This window comes from Vombatus ursinus, unplaced genomic scaffold, assembly GCF_900497805.2.
Source record: "Vombatus ursinus unplaced genomic scaffold, bare-nosed wombat genome assembly UNPS02014816.1, whole genome shotgun sequence".
Classification (NCBI taxonomy): domain Eukaryota; kingdom Metazoa; phylum Chordata; class Mammalia; order Diprotodontia; family Vombatidae; genus Vombatus; species Vombatus ursinus.
The window spans coordinates 27777278-27804836 of NW_020954594.1; the positions used below are offsets into that span (position 1 = coordinate 27777278).

The following is a 27559-nucleotide window of genomic DNA, read 5'->3' on the forward strand; positions in this document are numbered from 1 at the left end:
ACTTGGCTACTATAATTTCCATAGGTAGGTCTCTATCTTTCCTCTGTGCAAAAATGGAAATAAAATTGCTCACACATACACAAATTCTGCTGGCCAAACACTTAGAGGAAAAAGATAAAGTCCTTCCACACATTTCCTCTCTCCACACAATTCAATAACAAAGGAGAAAAACTGGGTGAGAAAGGCAGATGCTAATAAAGCTACCTGTTCATTTAGATCAAAGCTTCTTCTTAACCTGGAATCTAAACTTTTTATAAAAAATATTCTGATAGTTATTTTAATAGCTGGTTTCCTTTGTAATCCTATGTATTTTACAATCTGCATTTAAAAACATTTTTCTGAGAAAAGGTCCATGGATTTTTCAAACTATCAAAGGGGTCTATGAAAGAACCCCTGATCTATAAAAAAAGAGTACCCTTTGAAGGAGGTTTCCTCTTTAGACAGAAGCAAGGCAGTTGGAGAATTTAGTGTCTCTCTATCTCTCTCCTTCTCAGGACTGAGCAGGCATTTTAAATGTCTTCATTTGTCTATGAGAATAAATCTCCACTGCCAGACTATAGGTATAAAATCAGTTTGAGTTGATAAGCATGAGCAACAACCCCAAATATGGAAATATCACCAAACTTCATTTAAATTATGTCATTTCTGCCTCCTTCACCAACCAGATTCAGAAGTCCAATTTTTTAATTGTTAATTGTACCTCCTCTTTCTAACCCTACCTGGCTTTGGCAAAAGTATTTCTAAAATAAAAGGCAGGCAGCAAGATAGATGAGAAGCATGTATTAAATAATCCTAAGCCCAAATTAATCCCTGATAATCCTAAAGTACTTTAAAAAGCAAAAAACCTTTTATTTCCCCCAGATACACAACCTAAAAAGATAATAAAAAGAGCCAAATCAATTTAATTTGGGCTGCCAAGAACTTTCACTAGTTCTGAGAAAGTGGGCAAATTTTTACCCATAATACTATATTAAAGAACAAATAGCTTGAATATATGATGCGAAAATACTTTCAGTAACAATATAACAAGAATGTTTAGAACTGGAGGGCTGAGCTTTCTCTCATTTTCCTATTGCCACAAAGAGTTTCAGAACTTAAATGAGGCCAGTTTAAGTAACATTACTACAAAGTGACTATTAAAATGTCAATCTAGTTAAGTAGTTTTAATGAAAACTAAATCACCTTCTTTAAAAGCTTGAAATCGGAAGGGGTTATTCATTAGTCATAAGCATGGAAAAATCAGAAGACTCATTCATTCACTGCCATCTATAGTGGTTAGAGTCCAGAAGCAGTTGTACAGTAGATACATTCAAGAATCTAAAGTCACATTAAGGGCTAAATGTTTTACATACAATTTTATCTTAGTGGGCTTTTTATTCAAGTACAAAAACAAACAAAACCCTCAAATGACAGAATCCCTTTTTGGTTCTCTCTCAATTTAGTTTAATTGTTTAAAAGCTCATTTAGAAATACAAAACTAAGGAGGTGGTTTATAGTTCTGCAACAAATGAACACATTTAAGCTTGTGGAAAAGCTAGTAATTGTTTGACTCATTTGTAATACACATACATACAAATAACAGTTTAAACAGTATTTTATTTTAATAACGGGCCATATCTCATCAATCTAAATTATTCCATTATGAAAATTTCTTCATTGAAAAGTGACCATTTCTTCCAATCTTTACAGCAAGCACAGCTTTAGCAAGTCAAGTTTATATATCAATAACCTTGAGAAGTACTTAATCCTCCCTCATATAACACTATTTCCCCTTTAAAAACTTGCTCTGGGTCGTCGAATTTATAACACACAAGGCACATAATGCTACAGAAAATTCTTACAAAGATAACATAGTATATGTAGTGTAAGAGAACAAAAGAACCTGTTCCAAAGATTTATTTTTTTCAATCTCAGATTCAGAAAATGTATTATTTCATAAATTAAACTATATTTCTGTGGTGTTTATATTCAATGGTTTACACAACACAAAAATATAATCTGTACCTACAAGGCACCTTAGCCTTTTGCATCTCCCCTAAAACAAACACTGATCTACAGACTTTAAAGATTTCTTATATATAGCTCCATAGTCCAGCATTTAACAAAAATGTAAAAACAAAGTCTCTTTAACATCAGCATTTTCTTCCTTGATAATTTCACCAACTGAACCCCATGAGATCTGTAAGGCAAGTTGGTTCTTCAGATGGAGTGGAATATCCTATACTTGTATTGATATCCATTTGTAGCAAAATAGTTCATTATAAAACTTAACAAAACAAGAATGAGGAGAAAATATGTATTTTAGAGTTTCAAAGAACTGAAACTATTATTATTCATTTTGGAGTAGGCACTGAAATATTTTTTCTATGTAACCTTGTCGGAGATTGTCTCTTCGCTGTATAGTGCTTCATCATCAAGCTAAAAATAAAGACAATATCATTAGATTATAATTTTCATAAACCTTAACCTTTTATATTATAAAAACTATGTTAGAATAGATAATCCTTAGAAAAAATTCTAATGCTGAAACTAAATATTGCTTATACTTCACTAGCAATTCTCACACTGGACTACTGTAAATACTACAGATGAGTCCTGAGAAGAATTCCAAAAGGTGAAACACTCTAGTCAGCCTAACCTATCAAAATGAACAGGTGTTCACTGTCTTCTCTCTGCAACCATGCAATATCACTAGTCTCTTTTCCCATGTGCTCTATTTTATATTCCATGATAATGCTGTTCTCAGCCTTCTCTGCCCCACTTGGTTACTTGTCCTTTGATATAAATAAAAATCATCAAAATCCACAGGTTTGCTCAGATAGGTAGGTATTATATGTGATATACTGGGAATGGGGGTGGCAAAAGAAAAATCACAGCAGAGAAAAACACATTTAATTTTAAAATGGCATATTAATAAAAAGAAAAGAAAAAAGACAATTGGCCCAAGATAGATGTTGTTGGTCTAATTTGTCATGCTAGTCACAAAAAGTAAATTGGATAATTCTACCATAAATAAATGAATGGGAAATCTATTCTGTATTGGGAATCTACAACACTTAAACACCAGTGATGTCAGCTCACACATAATGAATACAGCCAACTTATTTTTTTCAAATGTATTTATAGGCATACCTATTATTTATGAACAGCAGATAGCTCCATCCTCCTGAGAAACACTGTGCAAAGGAATGAGACTCTCACACTGTTCATTATCCTCTGGGACTCTTTAAAAAAAAAAGGCAAATAATTATGTAGAGTAACTAAAAAAGGTTTTATAAAAAGTTCTATCCTATTTAGTAAAGTTTCTGTGTCTAAATTAACTACAACAAAAAAGTTTTTTTCTCCAGTAATCAAATAAAATTTTATTAAGCTAAGAGTTTATTGACACCAAAAGTAAACATGCCTACTAATAAAGGAATTAATTTGCTATTATTAGTTTATCCAGCAGGTTATGCATTTTAAGTACAATCTTTATTCTTCACAAAAGCTCTAAAAGCTTAACTAGGATTGTATGGTCATCATATTGATAAAGAACCAATGTTATGGTTAAAAAACAGATTTTTCCTTTTAAAAAAACTTACCTCTGAATTCGATGTTTTCTACAAATAAAGGCAAAAATTCTTCTGACTCCCACCATCACTGGATCCCAGTTATTATAATGGCATAGTAGAGTTACAATGAAAAATGAAAAAAATACAGGGATAGCACCTGCAAAAAATAACCAGGAAAATTGCACCTGGGAAAAGAAATTAAGAAAACTCATTTATTACTGGCACAATTACTTTTTTCTTAAATGTAAGTTTTCATTTATGGAAACTGGCATGGATAAGTTTAATACCAAGAAGAAAATATAAAGCACCTAATTTTATTACTTTTAACATTAAAAATCTGGGTACTCAGATATAACCACTATCCTCTAAAGACTGATAGCTGTACCAACTAACTGAAAGAAGGGAGAAGTTAGCAGCACAGCCAGCGACACAGAATGCATACTTTTCTTGTATTTTACCCAAGAGAACAGTAACAATTTTCCTATAGCATCCTGTAACCTTTGATCCTCAGACTACACTACACGTTCATTCCTTAGTGCCTTTCATTTCTTACTTAATGGTTATCTTTACTGTTGTTCTCCCTTGTTCTTAGGCTAACTCCAGGAATCACCTTTTGGCTAAAAACTGTTGTATCTCTTAACATTAGCTATCAAAATTAAATTACTTAGGTGTAACAATTTTTAATTCACTGAAAGAAAAGAAATAAAACTTTTTTCTTAAAAACTTGTTCTTTTCATAAGGTAGCTATGATATACCATTAGTTCTAATCTGACTCAAAATGGCTTAGATTAAGTATCTCATGGAAAATATTTCAATTAAAACAGCATTTTAAAAGGAAATACAAAAACTAAATAGCTAAAAAATTAAGATGTTATTAGCCACCTAAGCAGCAAAAGATTAACAAAAAATTCACATCAAACCCATTTTTTTCTACCAAATTTAGGACATAGTTTTGATGCAAACACCATTAACTAACTTAACACATGAGAAGAACAAGGGGAAGAAGAAATGTAATTTCCATGGTTGGCCAGTAAGATTTTAAATTTGGAATTTACATATAGTACACTGAAAATTTTAATGAAAAGAAAGATTTCAACTATAAAATAAAAAAGTAAAAAGCTCTGCTTGCTCTTTGAGACTGCAAACAATTAAGGATGAAAGGCTTACATTCATAGGTAAGGCTCCCTCTGCTGGAAAGTACAGAATATTCCATTTCAAAACTCAAGTAAGGAAAAATATCCAATGATATATCATCATTCCTCTTACTAGGAATATTTTAAAGCAAATTCAGTAGAAAATTAAGTTAAAATCCCTTCAATCTAACTTATACATTTCCCAGTTGTTTAGGCATATAGTGTGGTTAGGACAGCTTATATTTCTATAAGGAGTCAAGGTTCATAAAGTGTTTTTGCTTATTCCCATTTTACCGATGAATAAGTCCAAGTACTCATAAGGAGAAAACATTGATAAATATTTTTAAATCATAATGTTCTGTTCATGCTACTTAAATGTTATATTAAAAGGGGTTTAATCTTTGACAAAGAGCTTAATAACTGAGAACTAAGAGTGTGACATCATGAACACATTAGAGGAGTAAGGAAGAAAATACTCAGTAGATAATAGGGATAGAGGAAGAGTTCTTGACCAAACAAGATAGAAAGGTTCACAGAAGGTAAAATGGACAATTTTAACTACATAAAATTTAAGTTTTAGCACAAACAAAACCAATGTGGCCAAAATTAGAAGAGAAGCAGGTAAGTGGGAAAAAAAAACTTTCTCATCAACTATCAGATTTCTCATTTCTGATATATAGGGAACTGATTCAAATTTAAAAGAACAAGAGCCATTCCCCAACTAATAATCAAAGGATATGAACAGGCACTTTTCAAAAGAAGAAACCCAAGCTATCACTAGCTATGTGAAAAAGGTGACATAAATCACTATTAGAAAAATTCTCACACTCATCAAGATTGGCAAAGTTGACAAAAAAGGAAAACCATAAATTCTGGAAGGGCAAACAGGTACATTAAAGCACTACTGATGGAACTCTGAACTGGTCCAGCTATTCTGGAAAGTAATTTGAAACTATGCCCACAAAGCTATTATACTGTGCATATACCCTTTTTGACATAGAGAAATCATTAACAGATCTATACCCCTGAGAAATCAAAGTAAGAGGGAAAAAAAATTTATGTGTGTCTGTATCAGATCTTTTTGCAGTGGCACAGAACTAGAAATTAATGGGATACTCATCAATTGGGGAAATGCTGAACAAGCTATAAAATATAAATGTGATGAAATACTACTATGCTACAAGAAATGATGAAGCAACAGTCTCTGACAAACGAGGAAAAATTTTTATAAAATGATGCAGAGTAAATTGAGCAGAACCAGGAGAGTAATTTATACCATAACAATACTGTAAAGACAAATGACTTTGAAAGACATAGGAACTCTGATCATTGCAATGACCAACTATGATTCCAGAAACCTCACAACGAAACAAAGGTAGCCCCATCTCCTGATAAAGAGTATAAAATGGACTCAAGAGTATAAAATGAAACTTTTTTTTTAATATGGCCAATGTGGGAATTTGTTTTGTTTGACTACACATTCGTAGTGGGTTTTGTTTTGGAGGAAAGGTAGAAGGGAAAGACAGATTTTAACCTTTTAAAAGTTTAGAACTTCAGAAAACCTGGATTCTAAGCTTTGTTCTCACACACTTTATCTGACTTTGGACATTTTTTCAAACAGGTATAATACTACTTGTCCAACCTACTAGGTAATATAAAGGGCAGGTGGGAGGGGGAGGGGGGGAAAGTGGGTTAAGAAAATAGATCAAAATAGATAAACATTTTTAAGGCCTTATAAAAATGAGTTATTATAGTGCTGTTGCTGTTGTTACTATTGTAGGGGAATTAAGAGTAGGATTTCTTTTGTTCACATATACATTTGCTTTTGAAGCAAACAACATTATCATTATCATCATCACAGCAACAGCTAACATGTATATAACATTTACTATGTGCCAGGCATTGTGCTAAGCACTTTGCAGTTATTGTCTCATTTGATCCTAACAACAATCCTGGAAAGTAGGTGTTATAATTATTATCCCCATTTTACAGATAAGGACTAAATGACTTGCCTAGGGTCACACTGCTAGGAAGTATTAGAAGCTGGATTTGAAGTCAAGTCTTCCTGACTCCAAGCCCAGCACTCCATCCACTGAGCCACTAAGACTGACCAGTAGGTAGGTGATAAATTTGAGGGTGACCATAATAAAACAGGGGAAAAACCAGTCACAAAAAAACAATGATAATACTCAAATCAGTATTGGGGATAGGGGTAAGAGAAGAACAAAGTAGAATAGATTCTTTTTTTTCTATACAATACCCTTGTTTCAGTGGACTTTGATGCTAACATTATACATATAGTTTTAGTCTGATATTCTTCTCACTCTCAATCTTGAGGATAATGTACTAAGGAGAGAAGTGAAAGATAAAATATAGCTCATCTGTCCTTGTAAGGTTAAAAAACAGACTAGAACTCCACAAAACAAATATGAAAGAGTTAATACATAAAGTTAACTTTCATTTTTAATATATTTCACCTATAATGAGCACATTGCTATTACCATTATTACTATGTTGCCTGAAAATGAAGAATCCATAGTTTTTGCAATTTAAAATTGATACTATTTTTGGTCATGTTTCTGAAATAATTTTGAAGATATGCTTAAGTCTGCCTTAATTACTAAGTTACTCTCCACTGGAGACCCTTATAAAGATATAGTGAAAGCTCATGTATTCACTACTTGAAATTTGTTATTTTAAAAGTAACTTACCAAATTTTAAAAATCTGTAATCATAGCTGGGAAAATGGTAAGCAAGAAAAGAACAGTGGATTTGGGTTCAAATCCAGCACTGCAAGTCACTGCCTGTATGTTAGGCAAATCTTTTAACCTCTGTGTACCTAAGTTTCCTCATCCGTAAAATGAAGAAGATGAGCTAGATGACCTAAATGCCATTTTCAATTCCACAATAAGAAAAACCAACATTCTTCCCTATCTTCTATTTTATAGCAGCTATATAGGACAACTCTAGGTACCCTATTGATCTTTCAAACTAACATTCATCTGAAGTTTCTAATTATGACACATTTTATTGATCAAGTCCATTTTAATAGTATATCATTATCTTTAATCAATAAAGGATAGCTTACCTTTTGCAAGCACATATCAGCTATTATGGTCAGAGGTATTGTAAGGCTTAGTGCAAGTGTGCCAATCAGGGATGAGGTAAGAAAACAGCCCCTGAAACAGATTAAAATACACATTCTTACATTTAAAAGCTACAACTAAAGCAAACCATCAAAATGCAGGTGTTAATTCTTAATTTTATATGTTGAGGAAGGGAAATCAATGGTAGCAAGCTAAAATTATGACATTCACATCTAATATTTTATTTTAAACAATGTCATATTGCTAAAACAATCCTTCTTAACGGTAAACTTGAAATGCCAAACCCATTAAAAATTCTTACTATAAAAATAATGGAAAACAGTAAAAAAAAAAAAATTAAGACAACTACAGAACATTATGACAAGCTAAAATTAAACTCTAAATTGTATGTTATATTCCATTAAGAAATAATGTATATATTTAAAATTAACTATAAGCTTTTCTAAAGTTCTGATATTATGAAATTACAAAGTAAGATTTAATCATTCAATTTATGAGAATAAGGATGTATGTGTTTGGTGGGGGAGGAGAGAAGGACTGTATGTCTGAGAAGTCTCCAGAGTTACGAAAACCTAAGTTGAAATCGCTCCTCTAGTCCATAACACTTTTGAGACCAGGGCCAAGTCACTTAACCCCCTGGTGACCCCCGAGAACTCTGTAAGATTCAAAGAAGTTGCTCTCTAGGAGCTCTAGATGAAATAGCAGGCGTCCCTTCTCCCTGCTCATGCCACTCCTGCCCCCCAACTAAAAAGAGGAGGAGGGAGAATCAAGTAACCTAAGGGATGGCTAACAATCAGTATTTCTAGGCCAACCCAAAGTCAGTGTCACAATGAAAAATAGGCCTACCCTATAGAACTGAATACCAAAAATGATGCATATTCTCAGTACTCTCTACTTCTCTACTCATTTCATAATCTAAAACATTTTTAATGTTCAATTCTGGAATATTAGTAACTAATTCTGAAAAAGCAAGTTGCTTTAGGATTATTTTGTAGAATTTCACAAAGAACTGGAAAACATACATCCTCTATTTGCAGAAAAATGAACTGTTGCTATTTATAAATAAAAGTTAACTTTATTTGTCCCCAATGGCCTACTTCTACAAACTCATAGGATTCCTCTTTTATGTTTTAAACATTTCAGACACCTTTCCTTTCACCAATTCTAATTTCACTTAAGGTAATATAAGACCACTTACAGGATTTGATTTTGTATGTACAGTGTCTAATTGCTCTTTTAATTATTTTCTCTCATTTCCCCAAACAAATTCATCACTGTCTTTTTTAAGCCCACAACAGCACCCAGCAGTGAGCTGGGCTTGTAATAAGCCTCCAATAAAAACCTATTGACAGACAAGTGACTTAAAATCATGAATATTTTTTCCCAGAAGTTACAGGAGCAAACCAGGAAAAATACAGTTTTGCAAGACTCTAAAAGTTCTAGCTAATAAAAAATAATACTTTGATCACCACAACTGGGCATCTAATACAACGTTGGGTTTAATCTCTATGTAAACAATCCATTTAACTTATATGCTTTCCATTACTGTCATAACATAGTCACGAAATAAACTGTTACCCTATTTCTGAACAAAAGAACTGAGACACAGAGAGGCTGAGGAGTTTGGCAAGATCAGTCACATTCAATTGTGTTCTGTATGCCACAGTAAGGATACAAATTTAGTTGATCTAACTGTATTACATGCAAATGTTTAAAATTTAAAAATAATTCACAGAACATTGATAATTTAAATATCTGCAAGTACCACAGTCCTTGTTTAAGATCATGGTGTATAACAAAGGCCATGCTAACCTTTAAAGTGATAAAAATTATTGTGAATTAAGAATTCAATGATTTATGTAAAGCACTGGTCTGACAAGCAGCAGGAACTTAATCTTTTCTTAAATGCACATTCATTTCTGCCAAAATTTCTTAATTTAAGACTCTGCAATTCAAATTGAACTAGAAGAATTTCATAAAAATAAGTATAGATTTTAAAGTAGCCATGTATATTTCCATCAAAATATTATGCTAATTGCTAATGGTTTTTACTTGCCCAAAATGAGTAGTCATAGATAGAAACAAGAGAAATGGCAGAACAAGAGAACAAAAGACAAGCTTTTCTTCAATGGCAGAAAGATGCCTTTTAAATAACGAGGACTACTGTGGACCATACTCCTGAGAAAAAGTGACCACTTCCAAAAGTAATTTTTTCTCATTACATATGTAAAAGATACATAAGTCCGAAAAAATTCTCATTTTGTAATCTTTTGTCTACCCAATGGAGGAAAAGAAATTTAATATTTGAGGACTCATTAAAGTTCCATTCTTAAGGCCTTATCATGGCATAAAAGTTATACTGGGTTCTTAAAGACAACCAAGTTGGAAAAGCTTCGAAAGCATGACCTAATGAGACTAAGCGTTTGGAGTCCAAAGGACATCTTGCCTAAGTTTAGAGAAGTTCATCGTGAGAAGACTGGCCACCAGGTGTTTTGGGGTTTTAGGTTTTTTGGACCAGAGTAAATCAAGACAGTTACCTAAAGTGTAAGATCTAAAGTGGAAAATTTGTTTCCATAAAGAAAATAGGCACAACAAAATTTGAAGGAAGTATTTGTTCAGCTTTAGTAGAATAGAGCAAGACACTATGCTAATTTCTGTAAAGAAAGTGAAGATAAAATAAGGAACAGTTCTTGACCTCGAGTACCTTAAAATCTCAGGACATAAAATAAACACACAATACACAAATAATAAAAACAGCAAGTAAAAACACAAAGGAGAATGTATTAAATACCATAAAAGAAGTAAAAACAAAGAAGTTAAGGCATTCAGAAGGAGATATTATCAACTACTAGTAAAGATGCAATTTTGTAGGCTTTTTTTTTCTTTTTTTTTTAAGCCACTAAATGAAAAAAGGGATCAGAAGTAAAGCTTTCATCCTTCTGTAGATTTCTTAACCTGGAGTCCAGACTCTACCACGAGGTCTGTGGATAGGCTTCAGGGGGTTTACGAACTTGAATGGGGAAACAAAATTACATCTTTATTTCATATAATCGGTGTCCTTTGTAATCCTACATTTTTTATTTTACGCATTTAAAAATATTATTTTGAAAAGGGGTCCATAAGTTTTACCACACTGTCATAGGGGTTCATAACACAAAAAATATAAAGAAACCCTGTTCTAAAGATTCTTGGCACTAAAGAACAAGTCAATATTGAGTATTCTGTGATTACTAAAGTGTGTGTGTGTGTGTGTGTGTGTGTGTGTGTGTGTGTAAATCTCATTTAACTTTCAGAGGTATCTTACATGATACTAACCACCATGGTATTGTGGATGAAGTTCTGCCACTCCATTGTCAAGCCTTAGGGGTCATGCCACTTCATCTCCCTAGAATTCATTTTCCTCATTTGTATTTTTTAAAAAGAGGGTAGGGGGAAGAGTTGGACTAAAAATCTTTCTAACTCAGTTCCTCCTAACCCTCTTGACCTAGTTCCACTATGCTCTAGTGATCCTCATTCCAACTCAGCTATACTCAAAGCCATGCTTTAACAATTCCTGGGATTTTATCAGTATTCAACCCCTTACAAAAGATTTTCCAAGCTCCTCTCCATCCTGCATCCTCTTCCTCTGTCCTTCATCAACAGCTCAAATGTTTCAAATAACTATTCAAACTTAGTTTATTCTCTCCTAATACTCTGCATGATAAGCAGAGACCCTATTCCTTCAACTAAAGCTTCTATCAACCCATGGTTTAATATAAAAATCAGTATTTTTTAGACCCCAAGGGGAAAGAATTTTCAACAAGTACCAAAAATTAAAGTTTTTTTGGGGGGGGTTCCTGACTCTACCCTATTCGGTCGTAGAACCTTGTCCAGCCTCTACTATCCCACTCTCCATTCTCAGAACCAGGCAATGCTACCCTCCCCTCAAAACTCTTCCCTCCAAACTTCTCTACTATTTTAACGTTGTTCTTAAGGTACTATACTGCTTCCTAGAAGGATAAAAGTTTTCATGGGCTCAATGAACGGAGTTAGATGAGAAACGTCCGTAGTTGGTATCCTTAATAATAAAAATAATATCTATATAAAATAAATAGTACATACCATAACCACAGCAACTCTGAGAGAACTGTTCCAATTAGGCCATTAATGACAATGCACATTAACACTAACTTATTGGGAAACTCAAAGGCCTCAAATCCAGTATAATGAAGTAAAAAGAAGCCCGGCCATAACAGCAGCAGATTAAAGAGACCTACAAAACCTGAACACACATATAAGAGAATCAGGGTTAGTCACTGTAATTTATTTCACTTTCAAAACTTTTTATTGTAAAACTATATCCCTGCATCTGGCATGAGGATCTTAATTATTTGATTCCCTAGGGGTTTTGTAAAAGGCTTGTTCCCTGGCGAATGTTTTATAACTTAAGGCAAAAACTGTATTAAAAAACTGGTGAACATTCTCTTAAATTTAAACTACCACAGAAGGTGAGAACCACTACTAAAATAATGCAAAATAAACTACTTTAAATTATTTTAAAATAGGGTTGAACATAGTTACTAACAATAGAGAACTTCTTAGTGCAGAATGATATAACCACTAAAGATATTAGAATCCAAATTGTCATTGAAAAATTGGGCAGTTCGAGTTTTTACTTTAGTCAACAAATATTTGTTGTCCTTGCTCTTCAGGAACACACACAGACCAAATACAAATAACTATAATAAAAGGCAACATGTTTTTAGTGCCATATAAATGAAATTGGTATATTTACATTTGTAATGACACAGAAGGGGATTCCCAATTTATATCTTTTTAAAAATAAGGTCTGTTCTATTCTTGTTATGAATGTCATGGACCAACAGATTTTAGAAGATATTTCAGGGAATCCCTAAGGTTCACAAAGTATTGCTAAGGTTGACTGGGGAGGGAGGAGAGGAACGACATAAGAAACAAATTATATCTACTGTCATCTCTAGGCACCTAATATCTCAATAAGCAGGGGATAAAATTCGAGAACACGAAAAACAAGGAAGAGTTCCACAAAAATCACAAACTGAGTTGGAAGGAACCTCAGGAATTGGTAGGGACAGGAATCCCTCTATGACATTCTCTGAAAATGGTCATCCAACCTCTCCTGAAGACCACCAGTAAAGAGGAAATCAATACTTTAAGAAGCAGTCCATTCCACTTTGGGGTCCTTCAAATTAGGAAGTTTTTTCTTTATTTCAAACCTAAATTTGTCTCTATTTCTACACACATAATTTTTTTTTTGCCCTCTGGTCTCAAACAAAATGACTCTACTCCCTCTTCCACAGTCCTTCAAATATTTGATTACAACTAATTTGTTATCTCTTCTATGAAATAAGTATGTCTGGTTCTTTCCACCAATACTGTATGGCATAGAGGGGTAGAGGAAGGGTATGACAAAGTCTGATGGTTGTCTTAGATAAAGAATCATAAAACCTTCTAGATTCCATTTCCTAAATAGGACTGAAAAATAGCAATGCGTGATATATCATATAAAGTTTTGTGACATGCCATTGTCAAGTTATTTAGTAAGCATGAATGATGGAAAGAATGAGTTTGTTACTGGTATCCCTGTGATTCTAGAAGACCTAAAGGTAGATAGCTTTTGAAAGATTTATGGGGAGAGACAAGAATCAAAAAGGATGAAAAGCCATGGATGGGCTATGATTTGCACAAACTGCAGTGCCTACATCAATGAGATCATAAATCTGTTGAAGTATTCCTACAAGATAAAGTCGAAACTACTCATTCTGTCATTCAATAAACTCCATCAACTAGTTGCATCCTCATTTTCCAAGCTGAACTCCCACTCCTCCTCTACATGAATTCTCAGCTCCAATGCGGCCAGAATAAGCTTTATGAATTCTTTCTTCCATGCCTAAGCTCCAGTCCAGCATCACCAATTGCCAATTGAACATTTCAAATCAAATGTACTTCCAAGATCTCAAACTCAAACATGTCCAAAACAGTTTTATCACTATCTTTCCCAAAAAACCAACCTCTTCCAAACTTCCCTGTTACTGCTGAGGGCACTATAATTCTTTCACTCATTCAGGTCACAACCTTGATGCCATCCATTACTCCTCCCTCTCATTCATTGCACATATCCAAAGAGTTGTCAAATCTTATCATTTCTATCACCAGATCATCTTATGTACTCCCTTTATTCACTTAACATAGCTGCCACCCTAAAGTAGGTCCATGGATTATTGCTATAGCCCCCGAATTAGTTATTCTAACTCAAGTTTCTCTCCACTCCAAACTATTCATTGCATAGCCACTAAAGAAATTTTCCTTAGGAGGAGGTCTCACCACATCAACCCCACATACACATGCATAACACCAGTGGCTCTCAAATGGAAGTAAATATAAAGTCCTCTTGCATTTAAAGCTCTTCAAAACCAGGGTTCCTCTTATTTTTCTAGTGTTCTTATACATTATTCTCCACTACAGTCCAGCTATACTGGCCACTTTGCTGTTCCTCACCCACAACATCTTTCACTTCTGTGCCTTTGCAGTGGTTGCTTCCCATGTGTGGAATACTGTCCATCTTCACCTCCCCCTTTTGGAATCACTGGTTTCCTGCAAAATTTAGTCAACCAGCATTTATTAAGTTTAAGTACTGGGCACTGTGCCAAACACAAGTGCCATTTTCTTTAAGAAGCTTCTACATATTCCAACCTTCTCTCTTTCTCTACACAGACAGAGACAGACAGATACATAGATACATAGATACATACACACACACACACACACACACACAATTGTGAGTGCCTGTCACACAGTGGAAACTTAAGAAATTCTTGCTGATCAATTGACTGACCTATCCAAATCTTACTGATTCTTCAAGGCTCAGTTCAATTTCCCCCTCTTCCACACATTTACATTCTGACAATTCTAGTATAGTGACTTCTCTCCTCCTCTGTTTACAGTACTCTGTATATCATTATATTTGACACATATCTTGGTTTTGCAAATAAACTCCTCACATCACAGATGCTAAATAAAAATGATCTGAACAAAACTTTGTAATAATTCATTCTAGTGCTAAAGAATAACAAGTTTATTAGAGAAAGAGTTTAAGGAAGCAACACTTTTTCAAAAGAAAAATCTTTTCCAACTCTTAACATTACACTAGGAAAGAAAACTTAAGATTTCAAACCAATTTAGATTTGACACATCATGTCATGGTTGAAGGTAGTTTAGTAAACTAGTTATCCCCTATAAAAGTAGGAAAAATTTTCTTTTTGAAATGTTAAGAAAAAGAAACAACATGTCACTAATACAACACTTTATTTACATGCATTATACTTGGATATATAACTTTACTTACATATCTTTTCACTGAAGTTTAGTTTTGATAGTGCTCATCTCCTAAAATTATTTTCACTACTATGTTTAAGAATTCGATTTTAAAGCCAGAAGCAACTTTAGAAAGAAAATAGATCAACCTTTTCATTTCACAGATTCAGAAACTGAGGCCTAGAGGTTAACAGGGTGGCTCAAGATTATACAGCAAACTGGTAGGAAAGCCAAAAAGGCTCTCCTAGGCCTTCTGACTCTGTGCCAAAGTCTCTCCTTACAATACCATATGGCTTCCTTATCTGAAGAAAATAATGGACACAGAAACAAAGAACAGCCTTTATAAGGTTCTTCTTCATTACGATGGAAGTGAGCTTCCAAAAGAGCCTAGGAGTCTGCTCATTTTCAGCAAAGAGTCCTATGAACAAAAGTTTTATTATTAAGCAGGTGTTAGGTAACAGAGAATGGATGGATTTATATTTCAGAAACCACAAATCCAAGGGATGGTGAGTTCAAGGGGTCTGAAAACTGTATTCGTTGTTCAATTGTTTTCAGTCGTGTCTTTGTGACACCATTGAGGTTTTCTTGGCAAAGACACTGGAGTGGTTTGCCATCTCCTTCTCCGTCTCATTTTACAGATCAGAAACAGAGTTAAGTGACTTCCCCAGGGTCACACAGCTATTAAGTGTCTGAAGCCAATTTTAACTAAGGAAGATGTCTTCCTGATTCCAGGCTTGACACTCTATCCACTGTACCACCTAGCTGTGGGTACCATAACACTTTTAATTTCAATAAGGAAATGTCAGGCAAAACCAATTCCAAATGCCCACATGATCTTTTTTCTTAGTACGGCAATAAAACCACAGAACAAAAGTGATATTCCTAATCCTGCCACAGTGAATGCATTCCTATGTTTTCTATGGTACACAAACTGTCATATGCAAAAACAAGAACAGATTAACTGTCTCATGAGATTTACATTACCTAGCAGAGAGGTAAAGTGATGTGACTCAATAAAGGAGTTCTCTTTTGGCAGTAAAATAAAGAATTCTCATTTCCAACTATATTCACATTATACTCTGAGAGAAAATACATTAATAGTTTTGCACTAAAAGCTTAAAATTCACAGAGAGAAGGTAGAAAGGAATGCTAAGGGCAATGAAAACAAGCTCAAAAACTTTGGCTTGGGGCAGACAAATTATGGACATTAAGAGAAGGCAAACTATTCAACTCTTGCACTTCTGTTTTCTCTCCTGGAAATAAAAGAAAAATGGTTAAGAGGGAGACGAATACTCAGATATTCAAATGGATTTGCTAATATCAATTTGGAAGTTGATCTCCAACAATGAAGATCGCAACCCATTGGTGACTGCCCACCCTGTGTTATTCACGTCCATATCCTTCCACAAGCTCGCCACAGGTGATCCATCCATCATGCTAGAGGTCTCTCATTTTCTCCTGACATTAGGAGGGTATATGCCCCTGGGTCATATACACTCTGGTTATATGCCTGTCACCTCTTTCCTTCATCCTCATCACATAACCAGCCTCTCTTCTTTTCCTACCATATATTTCCTTAGTGATGTCTTTTACACCTATTCAACATTTCTCATTTTGGTTCTGTCACTGCTCAGTCACATCTACCACATGCTACCAGAGTCCTGTGTGATAATTCATTTTTAATAATTCAGAGACTTGTATTCCATGTCTCATTGCCATATTGCAACACCAAAAGAACACTGGTATTTAAAAGACTGGCACTGGTTTTTGGGACATGTAGGGTCATTAAAGAGGCCCAGCAATTTCCCAAAGGCAAGCTATCCTACTATCTTCGTCGTTTTCAACTCTGTACACAACTTGTCTATCTACTGTCTAACCCAGATACATGTACTGACAAACAAGTTCTATAAACAGTTCATCCTAATACTTGTCGTAATTTGGGCAATAGACATTCTTCACACACACGGGTCATTCCTGTGTACACGGTCAAGGAGTAGAACCCAAGTAGGGAGACAGTTAAAAAAAAGTACCCAGATGACCATGGACCTGCCACCAGGTCCATGAAAGCTATATTTCAGTGTAGAAGGTGATGCACTAAAGTACTGGAGGACAAATACTTTGATTTTCAAAAAAGGCATAAAGTGGAGTGTGCAAATCACAAGTCAACAATGTTGGATACACTGTTAAACATGGTTGCTGTGTTGCTCAGTTTTTCATAACTATTTGGTCAGTTTTCTTCATTAGGTGGTTCTGGGGGTTAGTGTGGAGAGGAAAAGAAAGGAGATACATACACACACATGTGGAAATGATCGTCGGGTAAATAACTAAGTTATCCTTAAGAAAACACAGCCAATAAACCTGACTTCAATTCCTGTTAAACCTTGGAAGACAATATTAAAAGAACTGGTAAACAACTTGAAAGGGCTATAGCAATTACAAAGAATCATAACTTTGTAACATGTCTTCAACAAGAACAAGTCATGGCTTATGAAGTTCCATTATTTCCAATTCTCTTTTATTAAGTCTATTCCACTGTTCTATATCTCAATTTTTTTTTTACCCAAACCAAATGGTTTTAATAGCTTGCTTTATAACATAGTTTGAAGTCTAGAAGTGCTATTGCCCCTTCATTCGTACCTCTTCATTATTTCCCTGGATATTCTACAGATCTTTTCTTTCTCCAAATGAATATTATTTTAAGTCTATAATATGTATTGTTTATAAGTATGATTAGAAAAGCATTAAAATTGTAAACTAATCTTTATAGTAATATTTTTTATACTGGAACAGCCTATAAGCACTGAATATTTCCTCGGCTACTTAAGTTGTTCTTTAAGAAGCATTTTATAAATGGATCTATGCGAGTATTTTATATGCTTTGCTGGATTGATCCCCAAATATCTGGTGCATTTTGCAGTTAATGTGAATGAGATTTCTCTATTATTACCTCTTGAACTCTGTTATTATTATACTGAAAAGCTATTGATTTTTAAGGGTTTATTTTGCAGCCTATGACTTTGGCAAAGGCATTAAATGTCATAATTAAATCTTTATTGATTCGCCAAGATTTTTTTTTCATAAATTTATTTTAGTTTTCAACATTCACTTCAATAAGATTTTGACTTCCCCCACCCCAAGACAGTGTGTAAATTTATATAGGCTCAACATATACATTCATATTAAACCTATGTTCACATTAGTCATGTTGTAAAGAAGAATCAGAACCAATGGGAGAAATCACAAGAAAGAAGAAACAAAAAAAAAAAAGAGAGTGCATATAATGAGTTTCAATCTGCATTTAGACTCCATGGTTCTTTTTCTGGATGTGGACAGCATTTTTCATCATGAGTTTTTTGGAGTTGTCTTAAATCCTTGCATTGCTAAGAAGAGATAAGTCTATGAAGTTAGTCATTGTACAATGGGGCTGTCACTGTGTACAAGGTTCTCCTAGTTCTACTCACTTCATTCAGCATTATATCATATAAGTGTTTCCAGGTTTTTCTGAAGTCTGCCTGCTCATCATTAATAGTATTCCATTACATTCATATACCACAACTTACTCAGCCATTCCCCAACTGATGGGCATCCCCTCAATTTCCAATTCTTTGCCACCACAAAAAGACATGCTATAAATAATTTTGTACATGTGGGTCCTTTTCCCATTTGTATGATCTCTTTGGGATACAGACCTAGAAGTGGTATTGTTGGGTCAAAGAGTATATACACAGCTTGACTGTCCTTTGAGTATAGTTCCAAATTGCTCTCTAGTATGGTTGGATCAGTTCACAACTCCACCAACAATGCATTAGTATTCCAATTTTCCCACATATTCTCCAGTATTTATCATTTTCCTGTTTTGTCAGGTTAGCCAATCTGATAGGTGTGATATGGTACCTCAGAGTTGTTTTGATTTGCATCTCTCTAATCAATAGTAATTTAGAGCATTTTTTCATATGACTACAAACAGCTTTAATTTCTTCATCTGAAAATTGCGTTCACATCCTTTGACCATTTATCAATGGACGAATGACCTGTATTCTTATAAATTTGACTCAGTTCTCTATATATATTTTAGAAATGAAGCCTTTATCAGAGACACTGGCTGTAAAAATTGTTTCCCAGCTTTCTCCTTCCTTTTTAATCTTGATTACGTTGGCTTTGTTTGTGCAAAAACTTTTCAATTTAAGGTAATCAAAATGATCCATTTTGCATTTCATAATGTTCTCTATCTCTTGTTTGGTCATAAATTCTTTCGTTCTCTATAAATCTGACAGGTAAACTATTCCATACTCTCCCAGTTTGCTTATAGTATCAGCCTTTATATCTAAATCGTGTACCCATTTTGACTTTATTTTGGCATACGATGTAAGATGTTGGTCTATGCCTAGTTTCTGCCATACTCTTCCAGTCTTCCCAGAAATTTTTGTCAAATAGTGAGTTCTTATCTCAGAAGCTGGAGTCTTTGGGTTTATCAAAAAGCAAATTACTATAGTCATTGACTACTATGCCTTGTGAACCTAACTTATTCCACTGATCCACCACTCTTATTTCTTAGTCAGTACCAAGTAGTTTTGACGACTGCTGCTTTGTAATATAATTTAAGATCTGGTATGGCTAGGCCACTTTCCCGTGCATTTCTTTTCATTAGTTCCCTTGATATTCTGGACCTTTTGTTCTTCCAAATGAATTTTGTTATTAATTTTTCTAGCTCTACAAAATAATTTTTGGTAATTTGATTGGTATGGGACTGAATAAGTAAATTAATTTTGGTAGAATTGTCATTTTTATTGTATTAGTTCGGCCTACCCATGAGCAACTGATGTTTTTCCAGTTATTTAGATCTGACTTTATTTGTGCGAAAAGTGTTTTGCAATTGTGTTCATGTAGTTTCTGAATTTGTTTTGGCAGGCAGACTCCCAAATATTTCATAATGTCTATAACAACTTTAAATGGAATTTCTCTATCCCTTGCTATTGGACTTTGTTAGTAATATACAGAAATGTCGATGATTTATGTGGGTTTATTTTATATCCTGCAATTCTGCTAAAGTTGTTTATTATTTCAAGTAGGTTTTTGTTTTTGTTTTTGGTGAGACAATTGGGGTTAAGTGACTTGCCCAGAGTCACACAGCTAGTGAGTGTTATGTGCCTGACATCAAATTTGAACTCAGGTCCTCCTGACTCCATGGCCGACGCTCTATCCACTACGCCACCTACCTGACCCTCAAGAAGTTTTTTACTTGATTTTCTAGTGTTCTCTAAGTATATCATATTATCTGCAAAGAGTGATAGCTCTGTTTGTTCTTCGCCTATTCTAATACCTTCAATTAAAAGTATGTGGTGCTTCACGAATTTGCGTGTCATCCTTGCGTAGGTGCCATGCTAATCTCTATTGTTTCAATTTTAGTATATGTGCTGTCGAAGCAATAATTTCCCAAGGTTTTCTAAGTAAATAATCAAATCATCAGCAAATAGGAAGAATTTTATCTCCTCTATGCCTATGTTTATACCTTTGGTTTCTTTACCTATTTCACATAATGTAGATGGCTATTTCTGATGTGGAGTCAGGACTATCTGAGTTGGAATCTGACCTCAGCTTTATCAACCTGGGCAAGTCACTTAACCTCTGACTCAGTTTCCTCAACTGTAAAAATGGGGATAATAACAGCACCTTTTGTAAACTTTAGAGCATTGTATAAATGCTGTCGATCGCTATAATTAGTTATTACCATTCCATCTTACTGTTACTGCTAGCATTTCTAGAACGAAGTCAAATAATAGCAAGAAGAAAAAGCACTCCTTGTTTTGTTCTATTATTTACTGAGAAAGCTTCTAATGCATTTAGTTTCAGTTTTTTTATATTAAAAAAACATCCTCTGTGCCTACAGTTTGTAGGGCTTTCAAGAATTAATTACTGTTGTACTGTGTTGAAGGCTTTTTCTGCATCTTTTATGATAATCATGTGGTTTTGGATATTTGTTTTAAATATGATTATGTTGTTTTCCTAATGCTGAAACATCCTGGTATAAATGCAACTTGGTCATAATGAAAGATTTCTTAAATAACTACTGAAGCCTATTTGATAGACTTAAAAATTTTTAATTAACATTCATTAATAATATTGGCTGATATTTCTCTTTTATTTTATCCTTACATGGTGTAGGTATTTTAGTATATTTGTCCTGGGAGGGAGTGGTTTCCCTTTTACAGGAGGTCTTCAAGTAAAGGCTAAATACCCAATTTTTGGATAAATTACAAAGGCCTTTGTTGCTCAAATATAAGTTGGATTAAATGAATTCTGATGTACTTTTCTTCCAGTTTAGATTCTGGAATTCTATAATTTTCTTTCCCAAGCAGGGAGGATAGAATTAACCCACAATGTAGTGTACAGTACAAATGGCAAAACAGAGGTGGAGGTAAGGGTGAGGAGTAAACTACTTAATTAACTAAAACCCTTTATTGTGATAAAATTTCATGATCCTAGACACCTTTATAAATTAAAGAAAATTAAATATCAAAATATGAAAATAACAATTACAACACAGAGATAGTGACTGAGTCATTTAGAAAAAAGTCCTATGAATTAATAGTCTTACCAAAGAACATTGGTATATCCAATTTATCTTCTCTGTCTACTTTTCTCTTAATCATAACAATATAGACAGCATAAAGCATGGCACCAATAAGAGACCAAATGGAACCTGTAAAAATAAAAATAATTTAAAGCAATGTTTTTGATGTACTGTTAAAACACATTTGCTATTTCCATCTCCCTAATGTTGTGTCTTTATAACGTTTCTATTCTTCTCCGTGCAAATCCTACCCATCTGTCAAGGACCAACTCAAATCCCACATCCTCTGCAAAGTCTTCTCCAACTACTCCAGTCAACACTGACCTTTCCCTTCCCTTAATTCTTACTGTTGTCTTTACCACATAATTTAGTACTTATTGCAGTTATATATTCACTGTCTTATATTGTTCTCCAATTGAATAATGCACTTAAATGACATATGCTCAACTAATTTTAAGCTCCTTGAAGACAGGATATAGTACCAGCTATACAGAAGATATATAATAAATACTTAGTAAATGAACTATTGTCTCTTGAATATCTTTTGAATGTGAAATTTTAATAAATCATCAAAAGTATTTAAATCTCAAACAAGTCAAATATCATCTATTTGCTTTGTGATAATTTTGAGCACATCAAAAATTTCATTGCATTCATTTCTTCATTTTGGTTTTTCACTGTCTCCTGACATTCACTCCATAAAAGGACTTTCCATAACTAATAAAGACATTCAGAACTAAACAAATGGTAAAGGTGAAAGTCAGAATTTGAATGACAAATAACTGAAATATCCCTAGATATCTATGTTCATACTATTTTGCATATGAATATAATTTGGGGGCTAAAAGAATAGATGAGGAAACTGAAGTACAAAGATATTAAGTGACTTGCCCACAGTAACACAGAAAGTCTGCAGGATAGCCAGGATCTGAACTTAAGTTTTTGACCTCAAATCCACCCCTCACCCCACTCTACTGTGCTACCTTATACTCATAAAGGTGTGTATATAACTATAGATGCATACACACATAATCTGCTATATACATACTCCTATAAAATATGAAGATTAATTCAACAGAGTGGAAAAAGTGTGATATAATGTATAAAGGGCTTTTCTCAGTGCCAGGAAAAACTGTTCAAGTCCAGCCCCTCACATGTATTGGCAATATAACCCTGAGCAGGTCACACATAACTTCTCAGTGCTCAAGAAAACATTCAAAGGCTATAAATTATAGAAAAAATGCCAACCAGCATTATTAGAGGAAGTTTCCTCATCTGAGAGATCCTGCTACCTACTGAAAGTGAAAATCTAGTTCCTATCACTATTTAACAACTATTTATCATTTAGCTTATAGATACATAAAAGATATACAATGATATCTCTCTATATATAAGTTAAGCCTTCTTCTACACAGACAGAGACTTGTACATACCTATTGTATCTTTTCCAGCTGATTTCTCAGACCCTGAAAGGTTTACCAGCACAACACCTCCAATGCTATGGGAAAAAGAGGACTATTTGTAAAAATAAAAATTTTGAGTGAAAGATCTTTAACCTACTTACAGCCACTAATCCTCACATTAGTTAAAAGTTAAAAAAAAAAAAAAGGTTATTGTTTATTGCAGAATTAAACAGTCAACAAGCATTTATATTACCAAACTATCCTTCATAGCTGATTGATATATGTTTGTTAAATTCAAGTCAGGGAAATGGGTAGAGTGAGGTACAGAGTGGAAAGTGTGTGTGTGTGTGTGTGTGTGTGTGTGTGTGACCAACGGGATAAAAAAAACTCATAAAACTTGCTTTTTTAAAATTCAGGTCAAACTTCTTTAGATATATTTCTGTTTATGAATTTAAGCTGGATATTGAAGGAAGTAAGGGACAAGAAGTACTCCATCTCCTATCTCCACAGCTTTACACTGGTTGTCCCCAATCCCTGTAATGTCTTCTCTCCTCCCCCACCTCTAGATCTTAGAACCCCTAGCTCAGCTCAAATGCCACCTGCTACAGGAGACCATTTCCAGTCCTACAGCTTCCAGTGCTTTCCCTCATAAGGTTAGCTGCAATCCACTCTGTAATTATCCATGCAACTTCTTATGTACATGCTGTCTACTCCATTAGAATGTAATCTCCTTGAGGTTAAGGACTGCTTTTTATTTTTCTTTGTATCTCTAGCACTTGGCACATTGCCTGGCACATAGTAAACTTTCAATAAATGCTTGTTGACTAGTGTATTGAGAATTATTAAAATGTTAGCTATGATTAAATTTCAGAGATTTTTAAAGGATAAAGAAAAAAACTTCAAATTTATAAAGGTAACAATGTTTTTTCTTGAACCCCATAAATATACTATTTTATATGCAAAACAAAAATAATGACATTCTGCTACAGAAAAAGTTAAAAGTATAAATCTATCATATTCATAGGTGAAAAATGAGGCTAAATCAAAGACCTAACCAATTTAAGATTTGGCAAAGGTCAGCATTTCCGTTCCCAACTTTCTGTAGTATAGTACTGTAGGATGACTTGGGTTCAGATCCTACCTTTGCTTGCTGTGTGACTTTAGACCAGTCACTTAACATTTCTGGTCCTCAGTTTTCCTCATCTATAAAATAAAAGGGTTGAACTAGATGATCTCTAAGTTCCCTTACAATTCTAAATCTTATTAACCTCTTCCAAAATGCATCTCTTTAAATGGAATAATGAAATTCTTAACCTTTACTTTAAGGATTTATTCTTTCTTTGATGTGGTCACTTCTCTCCATTGTAGCAAGTCACAATCCCTATGCCACTTAGTAGATGGTCTTGGAGAGTTGCTATGGCTGAGAAATTCATCAGCCATTACATCATTCAAAAAGATAAGAAGTCTGATTATACAATCCATGGATCAGAAATCAGGATAGCAACAGAAATAGCCGATAGGTGTTTTCCCTTAAAGGATTCTGCTGGCGTTCATTTTTTTATTCTGAACTTAACACCAAATAAAATGGGCATTCTCATGTGTAGAACAGAAAAAAAAACAGGATTATATATGAAACTTCGGGGCTCTATTATATACAGCTTATTTTTCTTTTAAAGTATGTAAGTTCAATCTATAGCTTTCAAAGCTGTCATGCGTGTCTGTACTTCTTTCTGGCCTTCCTTACTTTTTCTTCTATGCATTTTCTAAAAAAGACGCCGAATACTCTCTTTTCTTTGTTTCTTTTTTTCCCATTCTATCCCTTCTTACCCTCCCAATCTCTGCTCTTGGGGGAGAAAAAAAACAAAACAAAACAAAGCCTTTATAATTAATATGTATTTTCAAGCCAAAAAAAAAACCCAAAAACCTTACTCTGGCTGTGTCAAAAGTATATCTTATTTTACACTCTGTGTCCATCACCTCTTTGTTAAGAAATAGCTACAGACTCCATCACCATAAATCCTCTAGAATCACATCTGGTCATCAGACTGATCAAAATACTCGAGTTTTTTAAAGTCACTTTTTAACATATCTTTTATTGCCAGAGCTCTCTATTTAGTATATTAACTCAAATTTAGGATTAAAAGTTAGAACTAAATTCCATGTAGAAATTGTTTTTGTATCTATACCAATCAACATGATTTAAAAAAAAAAAAGCAAGTAATGGTCACATACAAAAGGAAATCCATGGTTGTTGGAAGAGTAGTAAAAGGTTTATTTATATTTAAGATAAATCCCCCTCCTGGCACCCTTCCATTAGACTGTAAATTCCTTGAAATATGGGACTGTTTTCTATAATCTTTGTATTCTTAGCTCTTGTTATCATTCTTTGCACAGAGGAGTTCTAAAAACATTTGTTAAATCGAAAACCAATAATGTCTAACTCCCTTCTCACATTATTTTTCCTAAGAGGAACCCAGGGCAGACATGAGCAGCATGACATCACCTTCAAATCTCCACTCATATTTTTCTTTTGCTTTGGCCTATGTGGGATACCATCCCTGTTTGTACAATGTTGTACCATCTTTCCCTATATCCCAATGCATCCCCAATACCCCAGGACCAGAAAAAAAGTAACTCTTTTTGACCAGAACAAAGTACTTATCATTTGATAGTCTTACCATAAAATGACAGCTAATAGTTTAGAAAGAGTAAATCTGTCTCCACTGTTACTTGGAAACACTGCAGCTAAGATTAAAGTAAAAAGCCCTGTGAAAAATTAAAACAAAGGGTTAATTAAAATACTGCCATGGCTACACACTGCCAAATATTTTTATGAATAAGAAAATAACATGCTTAACTTTAGAATTAGTTCATATTTTATATTTAAATTATCTTAACAATGATACTATAGTTAGCAGGAATCAATTTTCCATTGGTCATTAAAAATGCCTTTAAACTAAATGACAATTTTTAATAAAATTCAAGAATGAACCCATACATTTAAAAAACTCATGCAACTAAACTGCACACATTCAAAGCAGTATTCTGACTTCATAATCATGCATGTGTGACAAAGCTATTTTTAAAATATTAAAAATATTTTTTATCTTCTAGTTTGAAGTGACTCAACTTTAAAAATAAAAGTTATCACAAGCCAGACTATAGTTCAGAAATAGGTGATTATATTTAGTCATAAGGCCTGGAAAAACAGCCCTCGAGAATGGAAATATGAGGAAATAAGACAATTGTATTATGAATAGTTGTATTATAAAAATGCAACAAAGGAACACATGTACCAAATCTAACAGCCTTTTAAGTCCTCATCCTTGACATATCCGCATTTTTTTCATTTTGCCTTTGTATCCCCAGCACCTAACAGTGCCTTCAGTATGACTGAAAGCAAATTAATGCTTACTGGGTTAGATATTGTTAAGTAGCCTTTTCATTCTTGATACTTACTCCTCCTCTGGTTTCCATGGTATTTCATTCCCACACTTCCTGTCCTACCTGACTGCTCCTACTATTAAACTTGTCTGGATCTTTATCTTGCTACCACTCCCTTAAAAATGGGTACATAACACATTTATACATGAAGCATTTTAAAGTATGCAAATGATTTTCCTCATAAAAAACTGTGAAAGGAAAGCAACACAACTGATATTATCATCCCCACTTTACAGATAAGGAAACAGGCTCTGAGAAACTGTGTGGCATACATTGCAATGCCTGCAGCATGATTTGAGTGCTTCACCAGTCATGCCACACCACTTAACTCTGGATGTCCTTTGCACTCCTCTTTTCTCTACACCCTCTTGATTAGCCATAGCTTCCACTCTGACTGCTTCAATTGTCACCTCTATATAGCTAATTCTCAAATCGGTCTCTCTCACCTAAACTTCTCCCTAAAGCAGTCCCATACTTCCAATTGCTTGTTTAATATTTCCACTTGGATGTCCTGCTCATGCTTCAAATTCAACATATCCAAAACTGAAATCATCTTACTCTCCAAACCTGCCCTTCCTTCTAATGTCTTTATTTCTATTAATGGAACTACCCTTTTCCCAGGCATCCATACTCAAAATATATGGATCATCTTTACCTTTTCATTTTTCATCATCTCCCAACCTATATAATTAGTTGCCAAAACCCATTGATTTTTACCTCTAATATCTCCTGAAACCTTTCACTTCTATTGCAACCACACTAGCTCAGATCCTCACATCAACTGTACTTACTGCAAAAACTTAGTAAATAAATTAAAGAATAGCACACTCAAGAGTAGAGAGGATGTTCAGAGGTGAGCTAAACCAACCTTTAAATGAACAGTAACCTCATTTTTAAAATCCCCAACTAGTGGTCATCCAGCCTCTACTTTAAGATCTCCAATGAAATGGGAACTCAATGGCTGCAAAGCAGCCCACTGCAGTATCATAAAGTTCTATTAGTAAGTACATCATTCTGT

The 27559-nt window shown here is 34.0% G+C and overlaps 1 protein-coding gene and 1 pseudogene across 1 annotated transcript in view; both read right to left on the minus strand.

The window, feature by feature from the left end:
- Positions 1-1576: 1576 nt before the first annotated feature.
- Positions 1577-27559, minus strand: part of SLC35F5 (solute carrier family 35 member F5) — a 51483-nt gene continuing 25500 nt past the window's right edge. The window contains exons 9-16 of the mRNA XM_027835744.1: positions 25776-25863; positions 23128-23192; positions 21719-21823; positions 11893-12052; positions 7773-7863; positions 3582-3736; positions 3133-3224; positions 1577-2418 (exon numbers count right to left, since the gene is read on the minus strand). Coding sequence (XP_027691545.1) covers positions 3140-3224; positions 3582-3736; positions 7773-7863; positions 11893-12052; positions 21719-21823; positions 23128-23192; positions 25776-25863 — 749 coding nt within the window. The 3' untranslated portion in view covers positions 1577-2418; positions 3133-3139. The remainder of the gene's footprint in view (positions 2419-3132; positions 3225-3581; positions 3737-7772; positions 7864-11892; positions 12053-21718; positions 21824-23127; positions 23193-25775; positions 25864-27559) is intronic.
- On the minus strand, positions 20452-20549 carry LOC114023202 (annotated as a pseudogene).